Raw genomic sequence first — 18057 nt, 5'->3', positions numbered from 1 at the left:
AATATAGCCAGTACACTCTTTGACATCAGTCTTAGAAGCATCTTTTCAAATACCATGCCTACTCAGGCAAGGAAAACAAAAGAAAAAATAAACAAATGGAACTTCATCAGACTAAAAAGCTTCTTCAAGGCAAGGGAAACCATGAACAAAACAAAAAGACAACCCACCAACTGGGAGAAAATATTTGCAAATATTATATCTCACAAGGGGTTAATCTCCAAAATATATAAAGAACTCACACAACTCAACAACAAAAAAACAAACAAGCCGATCAAAAAATGGGCAGAGGATATGAACAGACATTTTTTCCAAAGAAGATACACAGATGGCCAATAGGCACATGAAAAGATGTTCAACATCACTAATCATTAGGGAAATGCAAATCAAAACTACACTAAGATATCACTTTACACCTGTCACAATGGCTATAATTACCAAGACAACAAATAACAAATGTTGGAGAGGATGTGGAGGAAAGGTAACCCTCATACAATGCTGGTGGGAATGTAAACTGGTACAGCCACTATGGAAAACAGTATGGAGATTTCTCAAAAAATTAAAAATAGAAATACGATATGACCCAGCTATCCCACTACTGGAGATTTATCCAAAGATCTTGAAATCAACGATTCAGAGATTTATGCAACCCTATGCTCATTGCAGCATTATTCACAATAGTCAAGACGTGGAAGCAACCCGAGTGCCCATCGACTGATGACTGGATAAAGAAGATGTGGCATATATATAGAAGGGAATACTACTCAGCCATAAAAAAGACAAAATTGTCCCAATTGCAACAAAATGGATGGACTTGAGGGTATTACGTTAAGCAAAACAAGCCAGACAGAGAAAGACAAACATTACATGACTTCACTCATATGTGGAAGACAAACAAATGCATGGACAAAGAGAACAGATGAGTGGTTACCAGAAGGGAAGGGGGTTGGCGAGTGGGGATGTGGGGTAAAGGGACACATATACATGGTGACTGACAAATAATAACGTACAACTGAAATTTCACAATGTTATAAACTATTATGATCTTAATAGAAAAAATTTAATGTCAAACTAAAAATAATTGATAAGAGTTTATACCTGTGAAACAGACAAAATTAATACAGTCATGTACCACATAATGTTTTGGTCAACGACAGACCACATATATAAAGCTGGTCCCATAAGATTAGTACTGTATAGCCTAGGTATGTAGTAGGCTATATCATGTAAGTTTGTGTAAGTATACTCTATGATGTTCGCAGAATGATGAAACCGCCTAATGACGCATTTCTCAGAATGCACCCCTGTCATTAAGTGATGCCTGACTGTAAAAATATTTCAAGTGATTCAAAAGAACTCATGGCTGAAAATTCAGAGGCCATTACTTCTCCTCAAATTCTACTCTTAACACTTAGTGATACATAACAAGAATTTTCATTTTACAACTATCAGGTTAGTTAAAATGCCTCAAAAGGAAAGTCAGGAAATAAGCACTTCCTCTTTAATTTAAACCATACTATGCATAGATTTTCAGAGCTGATGAATAGATTGTGAGTTTCAAGGTGAAGGGAAGCCACTGTTTGGACTCAGAAGGCTAAGAGAAAGGCTTAAAAAGGACCTTCAGTAGTTTACTAGTATTTACATGACTCTTACCATTAACTTGCCAGATATTCACCATCTTTTCCAAAGCCCCAGCTAGATATTTGCCACTGATACTCCAGGAAACAGGTGAGAAACTTGGATCACTGGGTGACCCCAGGCTTTCCTCAGCATCCCCTTCCCTGGAATATAACAGATATGTATGGAATTCTAATCCTCATCATCCAAAAGTAAACTAAACCCCAAACCTTAAAATAAGGGTTTCATGTAGACTAGAGCACGTAATAGCAGATTCTTACGTTTCAAAAGCCTGGCTAGGAATATTGGACAACCATATATTTGCTAGTATTTGTCATAATGTGAAAAATGTGGAATTATAAAAGAGTGATGCTTAGACTATTCATCATTTAATGTAGTACATAATTAGTCAACCAAGACATTCTGATTCTGTACGGGTTGTACACATGGTCATTATTCAGAACACATTGGTTCTTGTTTGCCTAATCTCTACAGAAGTTCTCAGAAAAGAATTACCTACAGCTAGTCATAAAGCTATAAAAGATGCTACTATTCTGCTACAGAAGAAATATCAGAACTCTAATTCCTAAATAATCCATGAAGAATGATGGAAAATTAGCCGACTGTTTTACAGAATTGAACATTTATTTTCTAGTATAGTAGACCTTGATTTAATTCTGAGTAAGTCCAATATTAGTAGTTAAAAGTTTTTATGTTCTGAATCAGTATCATAGAAATTAAAAAATACACATTGGAGATATAGTAAGACTATTCTAAAAGAAAAATTGTAAAAAATTTCAGTGACAATTTGATTACACTAACACAACCATGACGAGGCGTGTTTAGGATTCTCACATTAAATGTTAGACAAGAGAGATAACGTTAATACTCACAATCTGTTGAACACGCAGGTTTGTTGCAGTGAGTATTGCTTCTTGGTAACATTCCATACTCGGATGGTGCCATCATTGCCACTTGTAGCCAAGAGTCCTTTTTTATTACACCAAACACAAGTCATTACCTAAAAAAGTTGACAAAATCCAGCAAGTTTTGATTTAAATGATTCTATCACTTGAAAAAATTCTATCAAATTAACAAAAAAAATCTACCATGAAATTGTAAAACACAAAAGCATAAATGTTATACCACAATATGCAGGGTCTCATTCTTTTCTAATTGGCTTGTAAATACACACCTATTTGAAGTGTAGTTTTAAAGTACTATGCCCAAACTAGTTTATCTGAGACTTCATAGTATCTTTACTAAACATGTTTATTTAATTCAATAAAGTAAAATACTTCAACATGTTTATATCTTCTATAAAATAAGTAACATAGATTGAGAAGTGATTTTAAAATTGGTTAAATAATAGAGGAAAGTCTTCATTTCCTAAACTGCCCTTGTCACTGCTCAGAGGCCCAGTGGGTTATATTAAAATAGCGAGACCAGTTTCTTCTCCTCTTGCATGTATAAGCCTTCACCTTTTGTAAGGCTATTCCTTTGGTTTTCTTCTCATCCCCAATCTGATTTTCCCATCTCTATACTACTATGTCAAACCAAGCCAGCCCTGGTGGTCTAGTAGTTAAGATTCAGTGCCCTCATCCCCTTTACCCAGGTTCGTTTTCTGGTGGGGGAACCACACCACTCGTCTGTTGAGTGTCATACTGTAGTGGGTGTGTGCTACTGTGATGCTGAAAGCTATGCCACCGGTATTTCAAATAATCAACAGGGTCACCCATGGTGGACAGGTTTCAAGGGAGCTTTCAGACTAAGAGAGACTAGGAAGAAGGACCTGGCCACCCACTTCTGAAAAAACTGGCCATGAAAACCTTGTGAATAGCAGCAGAGCATTGTCTGATACAGTGCCGGAAGATGAGAGGATGGCGCAAAAAGATCAGGCAGGGTTCTGCTCTGCTGTACACAGGGTCCCTAGGAGTCAGAATCAACTCCATGGCACTAACAATAAATGTCAACATAACATACAGAGAAAGAAGAGTTAATAACTACCAGTTGGATATTGATCATTTTGTGTGTGTGTGTGAGAGAGAGCGAGAGAGTGCGAGAGAGAGAGACCTAAATTTTGAGCTCTTTGAGAAAGGCAGAAACTATTTTGTCTTACATACAGTGATTAACACACTTGGGGCTCAAAATACATACTCTGTTCTGATGAGCCTCCAACTTGATAAAGGAGCATTTTCTGAGATCTCCTCCCATATCAGCGAGTGTTTGTGGAGTAGTTTGGTTGTCGCGGTCATGTGCAGCAAGAGTGCGCACAAGCTGTTGAGCAGCCCATTGCCTATGCTGTGAGGACAGCCTGGAGGAGAGGCAGCAGGCTGCCAGGGCATTAGCCAGCTCCAGAGGGCCTACAGCAGAAGGATCATAGGAAGGATGGGCATACAATTGGGCAGTTAAACCTGCTTAAACAAAACAATGAAATGATGCCCAGGTAAGAGCCGGTAGTGATGAACAAACAAAAATGGGTTAACCCATATGTCTTAAGAATTAGCACTTTTACAAGCAATCAATTCACTAAGATATGCATACAAGGTATAAAGCATTTATCTCACATCAAATACTATAATAAACTTGATTCATTGCAAATGTACATTTATATTTATCAATCAATAGTCTTTCCTCTAAGGACACAGACTGAGAATGCAGCAGGAATAATTTTAAGGCCAGGGCAGAAGCAGCATGCCCTAAAGAATAAGAGTTTGGCTTTTGCTGCTCAAAAGTGATCTTAACAGCCAGTCAAGGGTCTGGGCTGATAGATCCAAATGCCCATCTCTCTTGGCCAAATGGCCCTGATGAAGAGAAGGGTAGACAGTAGTAATTAAGTAGTCCCTTCAAAGTATCATCATCTTTAGATGAAGAGAAAAATAGCATTACCTCTATCTAAATTTTATTAAGGAACTCTAATAGGATTATTATCTATGGTGACTCAAAGCATAATCTAATAAAATAATATAATCAAATCAAGACTAATTTGGGACATTTTCTAATATTTGTTTCCATGCACAATGAAAAAGTATTCATGCACTTCTTTTATAATTTAAACTTAAGAAGTATACTTGAAGTTGTGTAATTCATCACATACAACAATGCAAAAACATTTTTTAAAACATAAATCAAACTGATTAGAAGACTATATTTAAATGGTATGAAACTTACCTTTCTTTTCAACTTCTGACTTATCATAGTTAGGTCTCAGCTTGGCCCCTTTGTCTGCTAGTAACGCCACAAGGGCCTGAGTTACAACAAAGTTTGGGGAGGTTACAAGCTTATTCTCTTCAGCAATTCCTCGGAGAAAGCTGGGTAGAAACTTTCGCTGAATTGGATCATCGACCGTGGTTAGATTTACACCTGTTGCAGCAGAAATCAAGTTCTGAAGAGGCAATTGGAACAAACAGGTTTAATTTTTACACATAATTTTGAACACAAAGATTTCACCTCAAAAGGCTCTTTAAGAATCGGTCAGAAATAAGCAATGCAACAAGAAAAGCACTGAAAACTAGCTTACCTGTGTACACAGCTGCACTAGGAGTTTTGCAGCACTAGGAGTATTTGACGCCAGACATCCTACTGCCGTGCTCAGATAAGCCAGGCAAGAGATGGGCTTGTTCGCCTTGCTGTGCCCACCTCGTGGGCGTTCTGCGGTGCTTGCCATGGCAGAAGGGCTGGTGGAGAGGCCAGCTCTCCCTGCTGCAGCCAAGCACATTAATCGAACCAGCGTTCGGATATCTGTAAGGCCCAGAGATTCAAGACCAGCAGCCAAGCTACAACTGGAACCACTGCCAGGAAAGGAAAACAGTTCAGATGGAGAAAGAAAATAGATTTCTTAAGGAACCATTTGGAGCCCCACATATCATCCATAGCACCAAGAGCCAAAACAAAAGGCAAGCTGCACTATCACTAATTATCCATGTCCTAAGAGACATCCAAAAATATTACATTAACTGGAAATTGTTATTGAAACTTTTAAAAATCTTAGTAAATACTGACATATACTTGAAGTATATCTGAATTACCAAGGTATAACATAGAGGAATGTTCACAAATCATGACTTTTTACAAACTGAACAAACACCTGTAACCACCTCCCAGATCAAGAAACAGAACATTACCAACACCTCAGAAGCCTGCCTGTGCCCTTCTCAGTCACTAGGCCCTCAAAAGGAATCACTATTCTGACTTCTAAAGCCATAAATCAGTTTTGCCTATTTCTGAACTTTACATAAACAAAAAAATTAAGTACGTAAATGTTTGTGTCTAGCTTCTTTGGCTCAACGTTATGCTTGTAAGACTCATCCATGTTGTTGCATTATAGCAGTAGCTATTAATTTTCATTGACATATAAATGAAATCTATCACAATTCATTTATCCAGACAGAAGACAATCAGGTCATGGGGCTATTATGAATAGTACTTCTATGAATGTTCTTGCTTATTCTTTGGGTACACATATGTAAGCATTCCTGTTGGATATACACCCAGAGGTGGAGTTTTGGGTCATAGAATATGTTAATATTCACCTTTACTTGGTATTATTGCACAGTTTTCCAAGTTATTTCCTCACCAGCAGTGTAGGAGGCTTCTAGGTGTTCCATATCCTCACACTTACCTTCTCCCCCAGTCTTTTAAATTTTAGCCATTCTAATGGGTGTATAGTAGTATCTCATTGGGTTTTCATTTTCATTTCTCTGAAGATCAATGAGGTTAAAGGCTTCATTTTTCATGTTTATTGGCCCTTTGGAGATCCTTTTTTGTATTTTGTATTATTTTGTATTTTGCCCATTTTTCTTTTGGGTTGTCTTTTTCCTCATTGATTTATAGGAATTCTTTACATATTCTGTTGGTTATATGCATTGCTAAGATCTTCTCACATTCAGTGGCTTGTTTTTTTACTTCCTGACTTTTTATTTTCTTAGTGACTTTTGCTGACAAAAGTTCTTTGTGAACATAGTCCAATTTATCAATCTTTTTCTTTATGGTGAATGCCTTTTGTGACTTGCTTAAGAAATCTCTGCCTGTCCCAAGATCAAGAATAAATTCTTCCTGTGTTACCATATAGAAACTTACATTGATATACCTTTCACATTTAGATCTAAGAGTGACTTGGAAATATTTGTTTTCATACAGTGGGAGGAAAGGGGCAAGACTCCTTTTTTTTCCTACGTGAATAAACCATCTGACCTAGGCCAAATTATTGAAAAGATCATCCTTTCCTCACTGCTGTGTAGTGTAAAGTGTCATAAATCAAATGTTTATCTATATGTGTTAGTCAGTTTCTGAACTCTGTTCTCCACTGTCCAAATTGTCTATTCCTGAGCCAATACTACAGTCTCATCTAAATTTATTTTGAGTTTTTCTCTCAGGGTCCTTCTGTCTTCACTGATTTACTGTTAAACAGCCCCACTTAACCATTTCTTTTTTCTTTTTTTGAGGAAAATTAGCCCTGAGCTAACTACTGCCAATCCTTCTCTTTTTGTTGAGGAAGACTGGCCCTGAGCTAACAGCCATGCCCATCTTCCTCTACTTTATACGTGAGATGCCTACCACAGCATGGCTTTTGCCAAGTGGTGCCATGTCCGCAGCCAGGATCTGAACCAGCAAACCCCGGACCACCAAGAAGCGGAATGTGCGAAAACTGCTGCGCCACAGGGCCAGCCCCTAACCATTTCTTAAATGTATGTCTTTTAGGTATTCTTGGCTCTCTTCCCTCTTTTAACATTATACTCCACAGTATGAACATGGCAAAAGTCTCCATGATAGAATTTGTAGTTGACTTAGCTATACAGTTAGTCAATTCTGCAGAAAACCTCATTTGACCTTTTACTTATTTATTTACTTACTTATCTATTTATTTGCTGAGGAAGATTAGCCCTGAGCTAACATCTGTGCCAAACTTCCTCTATTTTTCATGTGGGTTGCCACCACAGCATGGCTGATGAGTGGTGTAGGTCCGTGCCTGGGATCTGAACCCATGAACCCAGGCTGCTGAAGAGAGTGCACCAAACTTAACTGTTACACCATGGGGCCAGCCTCTTGACCTTTTATTTAAAGCCTGCACCAAATGGATCAACAGCTTTGGTTTCCCATTTCAGATGATAAAATGTTCGCTGTTTACTCAGTTACTATAATCACATTATTTTCTACTAAAAAGAGTCAAGTATTAATGGAAGGTATGACTGAATGAATGCATAACAATGATGACTATGTCTAACTTCTTTCATTCAACAGTAGATATTCAAGTTTCTAAAAGTTCTATCTCATCCTCCCAAACAATACCAGACTCTAATATATAGTAGAAGCTAACTGAGCATCATTCGACATGAAATACCACTTACCTGACTGAGAGAAGAGATAGAGCTCTCATGACCATGGTTCTGGCCAAAAGAACCTGAGCAGCAGCAGTCACTCTCCTTAAAGCCACCACCCGGTCATGAGGGTTTGCTAAGGCAGCTGCCTGCTCACCTAAAGTTATTCTCCCAGAGGAACTTTTTTCTACAGAGCCATGGCAACCTGAAAAAATAAGATTTCATTAAGTTCTCAATAAGATAAGAAAAAAATATCAGGACTACTGAAAAATTTTCCCATTTTACCTAGGTTCCAGATTGCAAGGAAATACAGCAAACCAATGTGTTTTGCTCATCTGCAACTCTGTTATACAAAAAATTCCTTAGGAGAAATAGATATTGCTTAGTCAACAATTATAGGAGAAAGATGCCTCAAACTTTTTTGGTTTTATTTACTTTGGTCACGTATCACTTCTACTGTTATTAACAAATATAGGAAAGATATAGTTTTAAAAATATGCTTTGAGTACACATAAAAGGCTGAGTCACCAATACTGTCACAATTATTTATTTTATATTCCTTATATCCTCTCCCAAATAAAAAGACTGCAAAATAGTTTTTAGTCAGTTCCAGGATTCCCTTCTCACAAAGTTAAAAAAATTCTACTCATATTTTATAAATTTTCTTTTTATCACTTCAATACTTCTTAAAAACAGAAAAATCAAAACTTAATACTACATTATACCTTAAACATGTTAAAACACCTGGCTAAAGATACTTGATGTGGTGGGATAATGTTGAATGTTATTATTATTTACCTTTACCTTATTATTATTTACTTATATAAGAAACAAATTAATACAGACTCTATAAAATCTATGCCAATCAGCATTTCAGTTTACCTATTTGCATCAGAGTCTCTTCCATACTGTTGGTGGCTGTTACCATTGCTACTGATGCTCCTAATGGATCACTGTCAGGGAACTGAACTGGTTCTGGTACAATGCGTCGGTCATTTAAACCAAGTGGTCCAGCAAGTAATTCAAATTCTTCTTCACCCGTTAGCTTTTCATCTTCATCAACATCCAACATGTCCCAGTCTTCTAGAATTTAAATAATTAAATGTATGATATATGACTATAAACATGACATAACTCTGCTGGCAATGGTTATTGTGAAATTTATCTAACATGCAGGAGGAGTGAAAGCCCAGAGCCCACAAAATGAACTATAGCACCATCTCCTGGTAACCCGACCAAACTGCACTCCTAAGGCACAGTGAGACTAAGCACAAGGGGGTCAGAGCAGTTAAACGCATTTGAAGCAACAGCAAATATTACAGCTGCTAATGGAGGTTTCAACTAATAAAAAATACTGTTATGGGGCCAACAAAGAGTTCTTCACCCTGCCCATAATCATTAGGGAATGAGTTATTTAAAGTTAATGAATGCTCCAGATACAATGATGCTGACTTCAATTTTTTATTTTTCACTTTCCTCAAATAGAATGGAAATTCAAAATATACTACATATTTTCCTTACTTTGAAAAAAATATATGCCATGCAGAAATTAACATTCTGTGGTAAAGCTAGTACTTGAACCCAGGACCTTTTCCTTTGACTTTTAAAACTAGGGCTGTTGCTATCAAACTATTTTGAGCTTTTCAGCGAAAGTTTAAGTTAACATGTGCATAAATACAAACACACACACATGAAGGTAAATTTTAGTAACAGTTGTTAAGCAGAAGGTGTATATAAAAATACACGTAAAATAAAGAAACTCTCAAAACAACTACCTTCATACACACTGTCTTGCTTGCCAATTAGATCTGGAGCTTGTCCCTTGTACCTGCACCAAACATGAAGAACACTGTGTTTTTATACAAAAGAGTTAGTACCCCAAAATACAAATTAAGTCACTAGACATTTTAACAGGTCATTAATAAAGCAACACAAAATAAAAAAGTGTGTTTCATGTTATGGGCTAATGTAACAAAAACTTATATGTTTACAAAATCAATGACTACAAATTACTGGGGATGTTTCTGGGTGACCTACAATAACTCTTTTAATCCAAACCTATTCCAGAATGCCTTAAAGATTTTAGCGGTTGATAATAAGGCAAAAACTCTACTCACTAGAGATTAATTGCTATTCAAGAATATTAAGAGGTAATTCGTTCATGGAAGTTCATTTAATCTAAACAGTCTAATTTTTCATCAAGAAAAAGATCTTAATTAAGATGTCAAAAATATGGTGAAAAACACCAACACAAAAATTTGACCATAAGCCTCCTGAAGTTTAACTCGCCCGCAACTTGCCAACAAGTCAAAGGTTAACACAGTCAAACTCCAGTGAAGGACCTGCTGCCATGCCACTGTTCCTGGACTACAGGCTCCCAGCTCTGGCAGGAACATGAATTCCTCAACAACTTCCATCCTTCCTGCCCCCTAGTTCAGCAATCAAAGGACTTTAGGAAAGGTTAAAAGTAACTCCTCACAGGAAAAAACCTACAATTCCCATGTCTTAATAAGAGATACCTTATACTCTTCATTCAGAGGGTCTGGATATTGACACAATTTTAAGGTACCTTTCAGAACTTGTTGTCTTAGATTTGGTCTTCAGGGCTAAGTACTTTTCCCTGCAGCTGCCACAGAGCAGGTAGTATGGATTTCCACTCCCACATTCACCACCAAACCAGCCATCCACATAGGAGCCGTTGCTGCGATAGCCCTGGCGGTTTGCACTGCGCCCGCAGCCTGGGTGATTTCTCTTCATGTGCTGATTGAAGCTAACGACACTGCATTCACACAGTTCACACACCACCACTTCTTCCCTGTCTTCAGACTCACAAACATGCTGTACAAAATGATTTCATATCAATTATTAGTCAATTTAACATGAACTTAAGAAGAGGTAAATAGATTACGATATTAACTACTTTGTTTACATATGCTGGAATATTTGAAAGATGTTCATTAATGCTACAAAACAAAATTCTTTCAAATCAGAATTCAGGTCACACAATCTGAAGGTGTTCTTTGCCCTTCCTCATTCTAACAAGTTACAATAAAAGTAACTGACTATCTTACTGAGAAGAGTTAATAAAAATGACAATCTGCCCCATCTCAAATGATTTTTTTTAAATCCCTCTAATAAAAACTACTTTTTCCCTGGTCATAACATGCGTATTTATTTTCTGAATTTCTAAGAAGTCATTAAGATTCATTTCTCTTATTAACTTAATATAGTAAATGCTCTTTCCTGTAGGACTTATACCTCTGAACTTTTCAGTCTCCCTGCCACAAAAGCATAATGCTAAACAACATAAACATACAAACCCACCATGTACCCTGCCCCTGGATGGAGGTATTTACAAGATTTGGGCGTCACTGTTTCCTAGAATGAGGCAGTACAGTGATTAAATGGAACCTATGAAGGAGAAGAGCATGCATTCAGATAGCAAGGTGAGCAGCGCAGCCACGTTATATACCCAGCAGAGTTGACTGGGACCTGATGCCTGTTTTGTAATCTATCTTTGATGTTAGAATCAAATATTACCACAATATGGCTCTATTCATCTAGTCTGGGGAGAGAAGCAATAAAATCGCACAGAGCAAGCAACAAGAGAGACTTAGTTGTCTTAGTTTGTAGGTAACAAAGTAACCTCACGCGTTAGAGCCCCAAACTTTAGGATGAGATGTAAGACTTTAAGAGTGTTACAACTCTAGGCAAGGCTGCTGTTAGTAAGCTGTATGAACAGGAGGGCAGGAAAATAAGTCAGAGCAGCCCCCGCTGCAGTCACACACACCCAGGTAGGCCAATCCAGTACCTCTGGGATCCACATTCCCAGAATATCATTGTCACTGGTCAGGTCTTGTCCAAACATAGCTTCCATCGCTTCATCATCAAGATCAATTTCCAATTCCTCATCTAAATTAAAGTCATACAACGGCCCTGGGTCTTGCTGCAAAGATATTCCTTCTCTCCGACTTTGATTCCTGTGGGCCTGCACAGAGCGGTATAACCCCGCTCAGAACAAAACAAAAAAGGCATTTCATTTGTATGTATAAAATAATTTTGATTATTTCACCAGTTCTTAACTGCCATACATGCAGGTGAGTATCTCAGCTGACTTACTGGATTCCAGATCATAAACATAAAATTTTACCTACCACATGTTTCCTCTTCTATAAAATGAGGATAATAGCACTTATACCTTGAGGGGCTGTTGATAGGTTTAAATGACATAATCATGTAAAATACTTCATAATGTTTGTTATATACTCAAAAAACTAGGGCTGTTACTATTCTTTTAGGCTTATTTTTTAAAAAATCAATTCCTTTCATTGTATATTAAGTATACATTCTATATTTTCTAGGACAGTCTCAATTTCTCTCTGTTCCCATAAATTATTGAATCATTATTTATGTTTTAATATTTTAAGGATCAAACTCTGTTTTGAAAAATCACATATTCTGGTTTTTAGTATGGAAAATATGTTCCCTATAACTTATACTTCACATGCCCAGAATATAATCCTAGAAGTATTTACTAATGTAACAAGGGAATTTATTTTTGCTTACCTAGAGCCTTACCTAGCAGTGAAGCCCTAAGGTCCACAGGGTACATCAGAAAAGCCTATGTCTTTGGCACAGCGCTCTTTTCAGCTCCTTCTCACCACTGACGTTAAGTTTTAAATATGCACCCTTACTTCTTAAATTAAAAGTTGCTTGAGGGCAGAGAGAGCATTTACAAAACTTAACAATATCTACAAGTGACTAGTATAACCTTCTGCACCCAGAGGGAACTTAAAAATAAATCTGTGAATGTATGCTGTGATTTCAATTATGTAAATGTGCAGAAAGTAATACGTAAATAGTTGCTCTGTTAATGTGGAGGAACTGAGTACTTAGTATCATTAGTTTACATCTTCTTTAATGTTGCTTTTACATTGACTCTGAAATATAAAAAAAAATTAACTACATGATACTTTCACCAAGAGAAGGATGTGAAACATATAATTACCTGCTCTTGCGAGCAACGTGCGAGCAGCTAAATCAAACTTGTGCCTTCTTGTTACTGCTGAGCGACCCCTAGCTGGTGGTCCACTTCCAGAAGCTGCATTGTCTGTATGATCCAGATTATCAGGGCTACAAATGCAAGTTTGAAAGCAATACAAATTTTTAAAAACCATCACGAATAGAAAGCATAGGTGCCAGCTTGCTTGTGGTGGTTTTTTCCTCCAAATATTACAAGAATAAAATATGTTTACAATAAAACTTTGAAACATATCTTTTGTTCCTGGTAAAGCTCCTAAGTGATAAATATTTCATATTGCCCTGAGCAATAATTTTATCTCATTTTGAATTATGCCACCAATGAAATGATGCTTAATGCATGTCCAAATTCAAATGAGATCAATGGACTTAACTAAATCCTAAATACTTAAATACTTAAAATTTGAAATGATTGTGAATTCTTGCCTAGGGTAAACATATTTCAAAATAAATTATAAAAATAGTCACTGAGCTTGTCAGAAAAAGTCTGTATATTACATAAGATACAAGCCTTGGTAACCATGTGACTTCATGGGCTAAAATGAAAAAATGAAGGTTAAACTCATAAGAAGTGCTGAAGGGGGAAGATTTTAGCAAGAATTGTAGAATATTTTATTTCATCTCATTTTAGGCTAGGTACTATCATAGAATTCTTTTTACAACTTAAAAAAGAGGCAAATTGTACTAGATAGTGAAAACCACGGAAGAGATGAAAATACAAATCTACATTGAGACAAAAGATTTAAAAACCCATTTCTATCAAATGTATTTTTTTTGAAGATGATGATTAGCCCTGAGCTAACATCTGCTGCCAATCCTCCTCTTTTTACTGAGGAAGACTGGCCCTGAGCTAACATCCATGCCCATCTTCCTCTACTTTATATGTGGGATGCCTGCCACAGCATGGCTTGCCAAGTGGTACCATGTCCTCACCCGGGATCCGAACCAGCAAACCCCAGGCTGCCAAAGTGGAATGTGCGCACTTAATCGCTGCGCCACCAGGCCGGCCCCTATCAAATGTATTAATTAAACCAATTTCTAATATTAAAATGAGAATTCTATTTATATCACTAAATGAGATAAAATTATTTTATCAGCATGTTTATTTTAGAACAAACTTGTTTTAATTTTGTTTCCTCTTTTCAGCTCAATTTTATCTAAGAATTATTTCCTTCTTTCCGTGAAAACATCCATTCAAGTCAAAACTTGTCATGTCATTTTTACCCTTCATGGAAACATAAACTTGTAACTGAAATGTCCACCTTTTCACATATGTTTAGTTATCAACTTGACACACCATTAGAAGCATCTACGCAGGCAAATAAATGGGGCTCTTGGGGGATACCATTTAAAACATACGGAACAAAAATATGGAAATTGGAGGTCACCTTTCACTAAAGCCTTCCTCCATTTCAGCAGCATCAGCTGATGGTATGTCTCCTGGTGATTGCAAATAACAGGGATCATTTGACTTCCCACCACTGCCTACAGCTGCTCCATGCCTTGAGTCTGCTGTGCTGCCTGACTGGGGCTCCTCCTCATCCTCATGCCCAGGGTGCTCTATCATCCACATGGCAAGGACAGTGATGTTCTGGGCATCAGCCTCTCCTCGAGCACCTGACGAGGGAAAACAAAAAAGTCTGATACTGACTTCAGGCAAAATAATTAGTTATTCATGCTTTCAGTTTTAAAGAGTGTCTCTATGATGTCACTGTAACTAACTCTGGTGTTAAAAATCTTACCAAGCATTTTATGACCTCTTAAAAAATATATTGTCCTTAACAAGACTGGGCCTCTCATATCTGCATATATTGATATATAAAAACTTATCCTACCTGTGGCTTCCATGGCTTTGGCAATCTGTCGGAGAGAGAACCCCATTTCCAGCAAGGGTACTGCAATTGCTGGAGGAGGAGGAGAAGTTGAAAGTCTACTGCTTGGGTCTGACAAGGCTGAGACAAAAGAAAGAGAAATAAAGACCTATATATCACTAGAAACCATGAGCAAAAAATGTTCTTATAGTGACCCGAAGTCCTCAATTTCCTAATACTGTCAAAATTTAATGAAATTTTACCCTGCTAAGAATTCACTAAATGTATAACTAAATGTGATTAAATTTGTTACAACTTTTAAAGGTTTTTCATAAAACTGCTAACACAAAATAAGCCTGCTGAAAAATTTTAAAACGTTTTCTCATTTTGAAATAGTTTCCTACTTATAAAAAATTTCAAACTGAAAAGAAATTTGCAAGAATAGTACAAAGAATTCTACCCACAAATCACTGGAGAGTAAGTAGCAGACACGATGCTCCATCTCCCCTGAAGACACTAACGTTAACTCCTACAAATAAGGGCATTCTCCTGCTTAACCACAACACAACCATCAAAGTCAGGAAATGAATAATGTCACCATCTAATCCAGATCCCATTTTAGTTTCACCAAAAGTCTTCATAATATTTTTTACAGCAAAGGATCCAATCCAGGATCATCTTTGCATTTAGTTTTCATGTCTCTTCAGCATCCTTCAATCACTTGGATACTTTGAAGATTACAGGCCAGTTAGATGGTAGAATGTCCCTCAATTTGAGTTTGTCTGATTGTTTCCTCATGATTAGATTCAGGTTGTGCTTTTTGGCACGAGTACCACAAAACTGATGCTGCCTTCTTCTTGCTGCATTCTATTAGATGGTACACGATTTCAATTTGTCTCATTACTAGTGATATTAACTTTGATTATTTGCGTTAAGCTGGTATCTGCAAGGTTTCTCCACTGTAAAGATACTCTTTTTTTACCTGTGTAATTACTAAGTATTTGTGGGGAGGAACTATGAGAATATGTAAATACCCCATTCCTCATCATAGTTTTACTCACTAGCATCCATTTATGTTTATTGAATTAATTATTATTATGATGGTTGACAAATGATGGTTTTCTAAGTCCATCACCACTTTCAGATTCACCAGCTGGTACTCCACTCTAAAGCAAAGCTTCTCCTTTCTCCATTAGTATGGGTTATAGATTCTTATTGTATTCATGGGTTATTATCTGTTAGCATAATTATGATCGTTTATTTTGATGCCTCAAACCTCCCAGATTTGGCCAGTGGAAGCCCCTTCAATCTGGTTTCTATATCTTTGAGGCATGTGCCCATCATTCTCTGAGCACTTTACCACTTTCTGGCACAAGCTGTTCCAGGCTTTTCTCATACTTCACCCTAAAATTAGCCATTTACCAGGAAACTGGAGTTCTTTTTAGTAGAGAATGCTATTTAGAAAACAGGATCTTGGCACTAGGTGTGTTTATTGCTACTGAAGCATCACTGCTCCCAGACCCTCTCAATAGATAGTGCTAGAAGGGGCCTTCCTCACCCTGCATGACTCTGACACCTTGTGCTGGGCCATGTGGACATTTACTCACCCCACTTGGACTCCAATACTCTATGCCAGTCCACTCTCACACATATAAGGAGCATTCCTCACCCCAATCTGGCTCTGATAGCCCACTCTGGGCCACCATGCCACCCACCTCCCAAACCCTGCTGGCAGGAATGCCACTCTAGCTTGACTCCACTTAATGACTTTTGATTGAATTAGGTAGTGGGGAAAGAGGGAAAGAAGAAGGGAGGGAGGGAGGACTATAACTCTCATTTTTGCTTAAAAGAGGCCACGACTGCTATGGTGGTAATAGTCTTGTTATGTCTGCTGGACTTCCGCTTCTAGCCATGATGGAGTAACTGAGACTGAATTTACCCTCACCTTAAACAACTGAAAAACAGACAAAATATATCAAACAATAGTCTGCAGACACTGGACAAAAGGCAGTGTAGGAGAATGATCCCTGAGAGAAGAGAATTAAATGAGGCGAGGTGTACAACTGCCTCGTGTATTGCCTGGAGAGAATTTCCAAGCTGCAGTTAAGGGAGGTAAATTCAAGCTAAACTCTGTGGTCTCTCTGAACTGAGGAGACAGGGTAGAGAATTCAAGGTGGCTAGAATTAAAAGGTAGAATACCAAAAAGGAGAGAGCTATATAAAAAGAAGGAAGTTGCACAGAAAAAAAACAAAAATGTCCTTCTTGTCACCTCAAGTCTTCAGCTGATGCTAATAAAGCAACTATCCAAAGCTAGGGAAAGAATCACCAAGAAGGGGCAGGCAGAACAATTCTTGGAGCTCACACAGGGTTAAGAAGAGTTTGCGTTACCACAAGCCAGAATGAAAAAACTTCGTAATACATAAGGCATTGAACAGAATACTAAGAAAGGTACTGGTTCAGTGGTGATGAAAAATTAGCCCCAAACTAAAGCTGTCCTGGTCTCACCTAGCAAAGCCTAAAAAGAAGCCTTGAAAGAATCAAACTCTTTCCAAGTAACTTACTGTATCCTAGAACAAAGGTAAAATATATTTAAAGAAATATAAAATACCCAGCACTCAACAAGGTAAAATTCACAATGTCTAGTATCCAATAAAAAATTACCAAACATGCAAAGAAACAAGAAAATACAATTCAACATGAAGAGAAAAATTAGTCAATAGAAACAGACCCAGAAATGAGATAGATGATAAATTAAGTAGAGGAGGATATCAAAATAGGTATTATAAACAGAGCTGATCCTCCTTATTTGTGAATTCCATATTTACAAATTCATCTACTCAGTAAAATTAATTTGTAACTCCAAAATCAATACCATGGTGTTTTCACAGTCACTCACATGCACAGTGACAAAAAATTTCAGTGTCCTCATCCATTTGTTCCCAGCTGAGGCTAAACAGGGTGATGCCCCACGTTGTTTCAGGTCTCAGACTGTAAACAAGTGTTCTTTTCACAGTCTATTTAGTGACATGTTTTTCTGGATTTTTGTGCTTTTTTGTTGGTGATTTCACTGTTTAAAATGGCCCCTAAGTGTAGTGCTAAAATGCTGTCTAGTGTTTCTAAATACAAGAAGGTTGTAATGTCTTACGGAGAAAATATACATGTCAGATAAGCTTCATTCAGGCATGAGTTATGGTGCTCCTGGCCATGAGTTCAATGCTAATGAGTCAACAATATACATTAAATATGGTGTCTTTAAATAGAAAGACAGACAAAAC

The 18057-nt window shown here is 37.3% G+C and overlaps 1 protein-coding gene across 16 annotated transcripts in view; it reads right to left on the bottom strand.

Moving 5' to 3' along the window:
- Positions 1–18057, bottom strand: part of HERC1 (HECT and RLD domain containing E3 ubiquitin protein ligase family member 1) — a 203903-nt gene that overhangs the window by 37959 nt on the left and 147887 nt on the right. For 11 of the 16 annotated variants that reach the window (XM_070500325.1, XM_070500306.1, XM_070500345.1 and 8 more), the window contains 13 exons: positions 14807–14923; positions 14360–14588; positions 12940–13064; positions 11722–11942; positions 10501–10769; positions 9707–9759; positions 8814–9014; positions 7962–8136; positions 5135–5405; positions 4786–4999; positions 3772–4028; positions 2508–2635; positions 1651–1778 (listed from right to left, as the gene is read on the bottom strand). In XM_070500325.1, coding sequence (XP_070356426.1) covers positions 1651–1778; positions 2508–2635; positions 3772–4028; positions 4786–4999; positions 5135–5405; positions 7962–8136; positions 8814–9014; positions 9707–9759; positions 10501–10769; positions 11722–11942; positions 12940–13064; positions 14360–14588; positions 14807–14923 — 2388 coding nt within the window. The remainder of the gene's footprint in view (positions 1–1650; positions 1779–2507; positions 2636–3771; positions 4029–4785; positions 5000–5134; positions 5406–7961; positions 8137–8813; positions 9015–9706; positions 9760–10500; positions 10770–11721; positions 11943–12939; positions 13065–14359; positions 14589–14806; positions 14924–18057) is intronic. The other 5 variants (XM_070500355.1, XM_044764763.2, XM_070500336.1 and 2 more) reach the window with 4 other exon arrangements.

The sequence above is a fragment of the Equus asinus genome, chromosome 2 (assembly GCF_041296235.1).
Source record: "Equus asinus isolate D_3611 breed Donkey chromosome 2, EquAss-T2T_v2, whole genome shotgun sequence".
In the NCBI taxonomy this organism is placed as follows: Eukaryota; Metazoa; Chordata; class Mammalia; order Perissodactyla; family Equidae; genus Equus; species Equus asinus.
The sequence above is the reverse complement of the archived record's forward strand: the minus strand, read 5'-3'. Positions and strand labels throughout refer to the sequence as shown.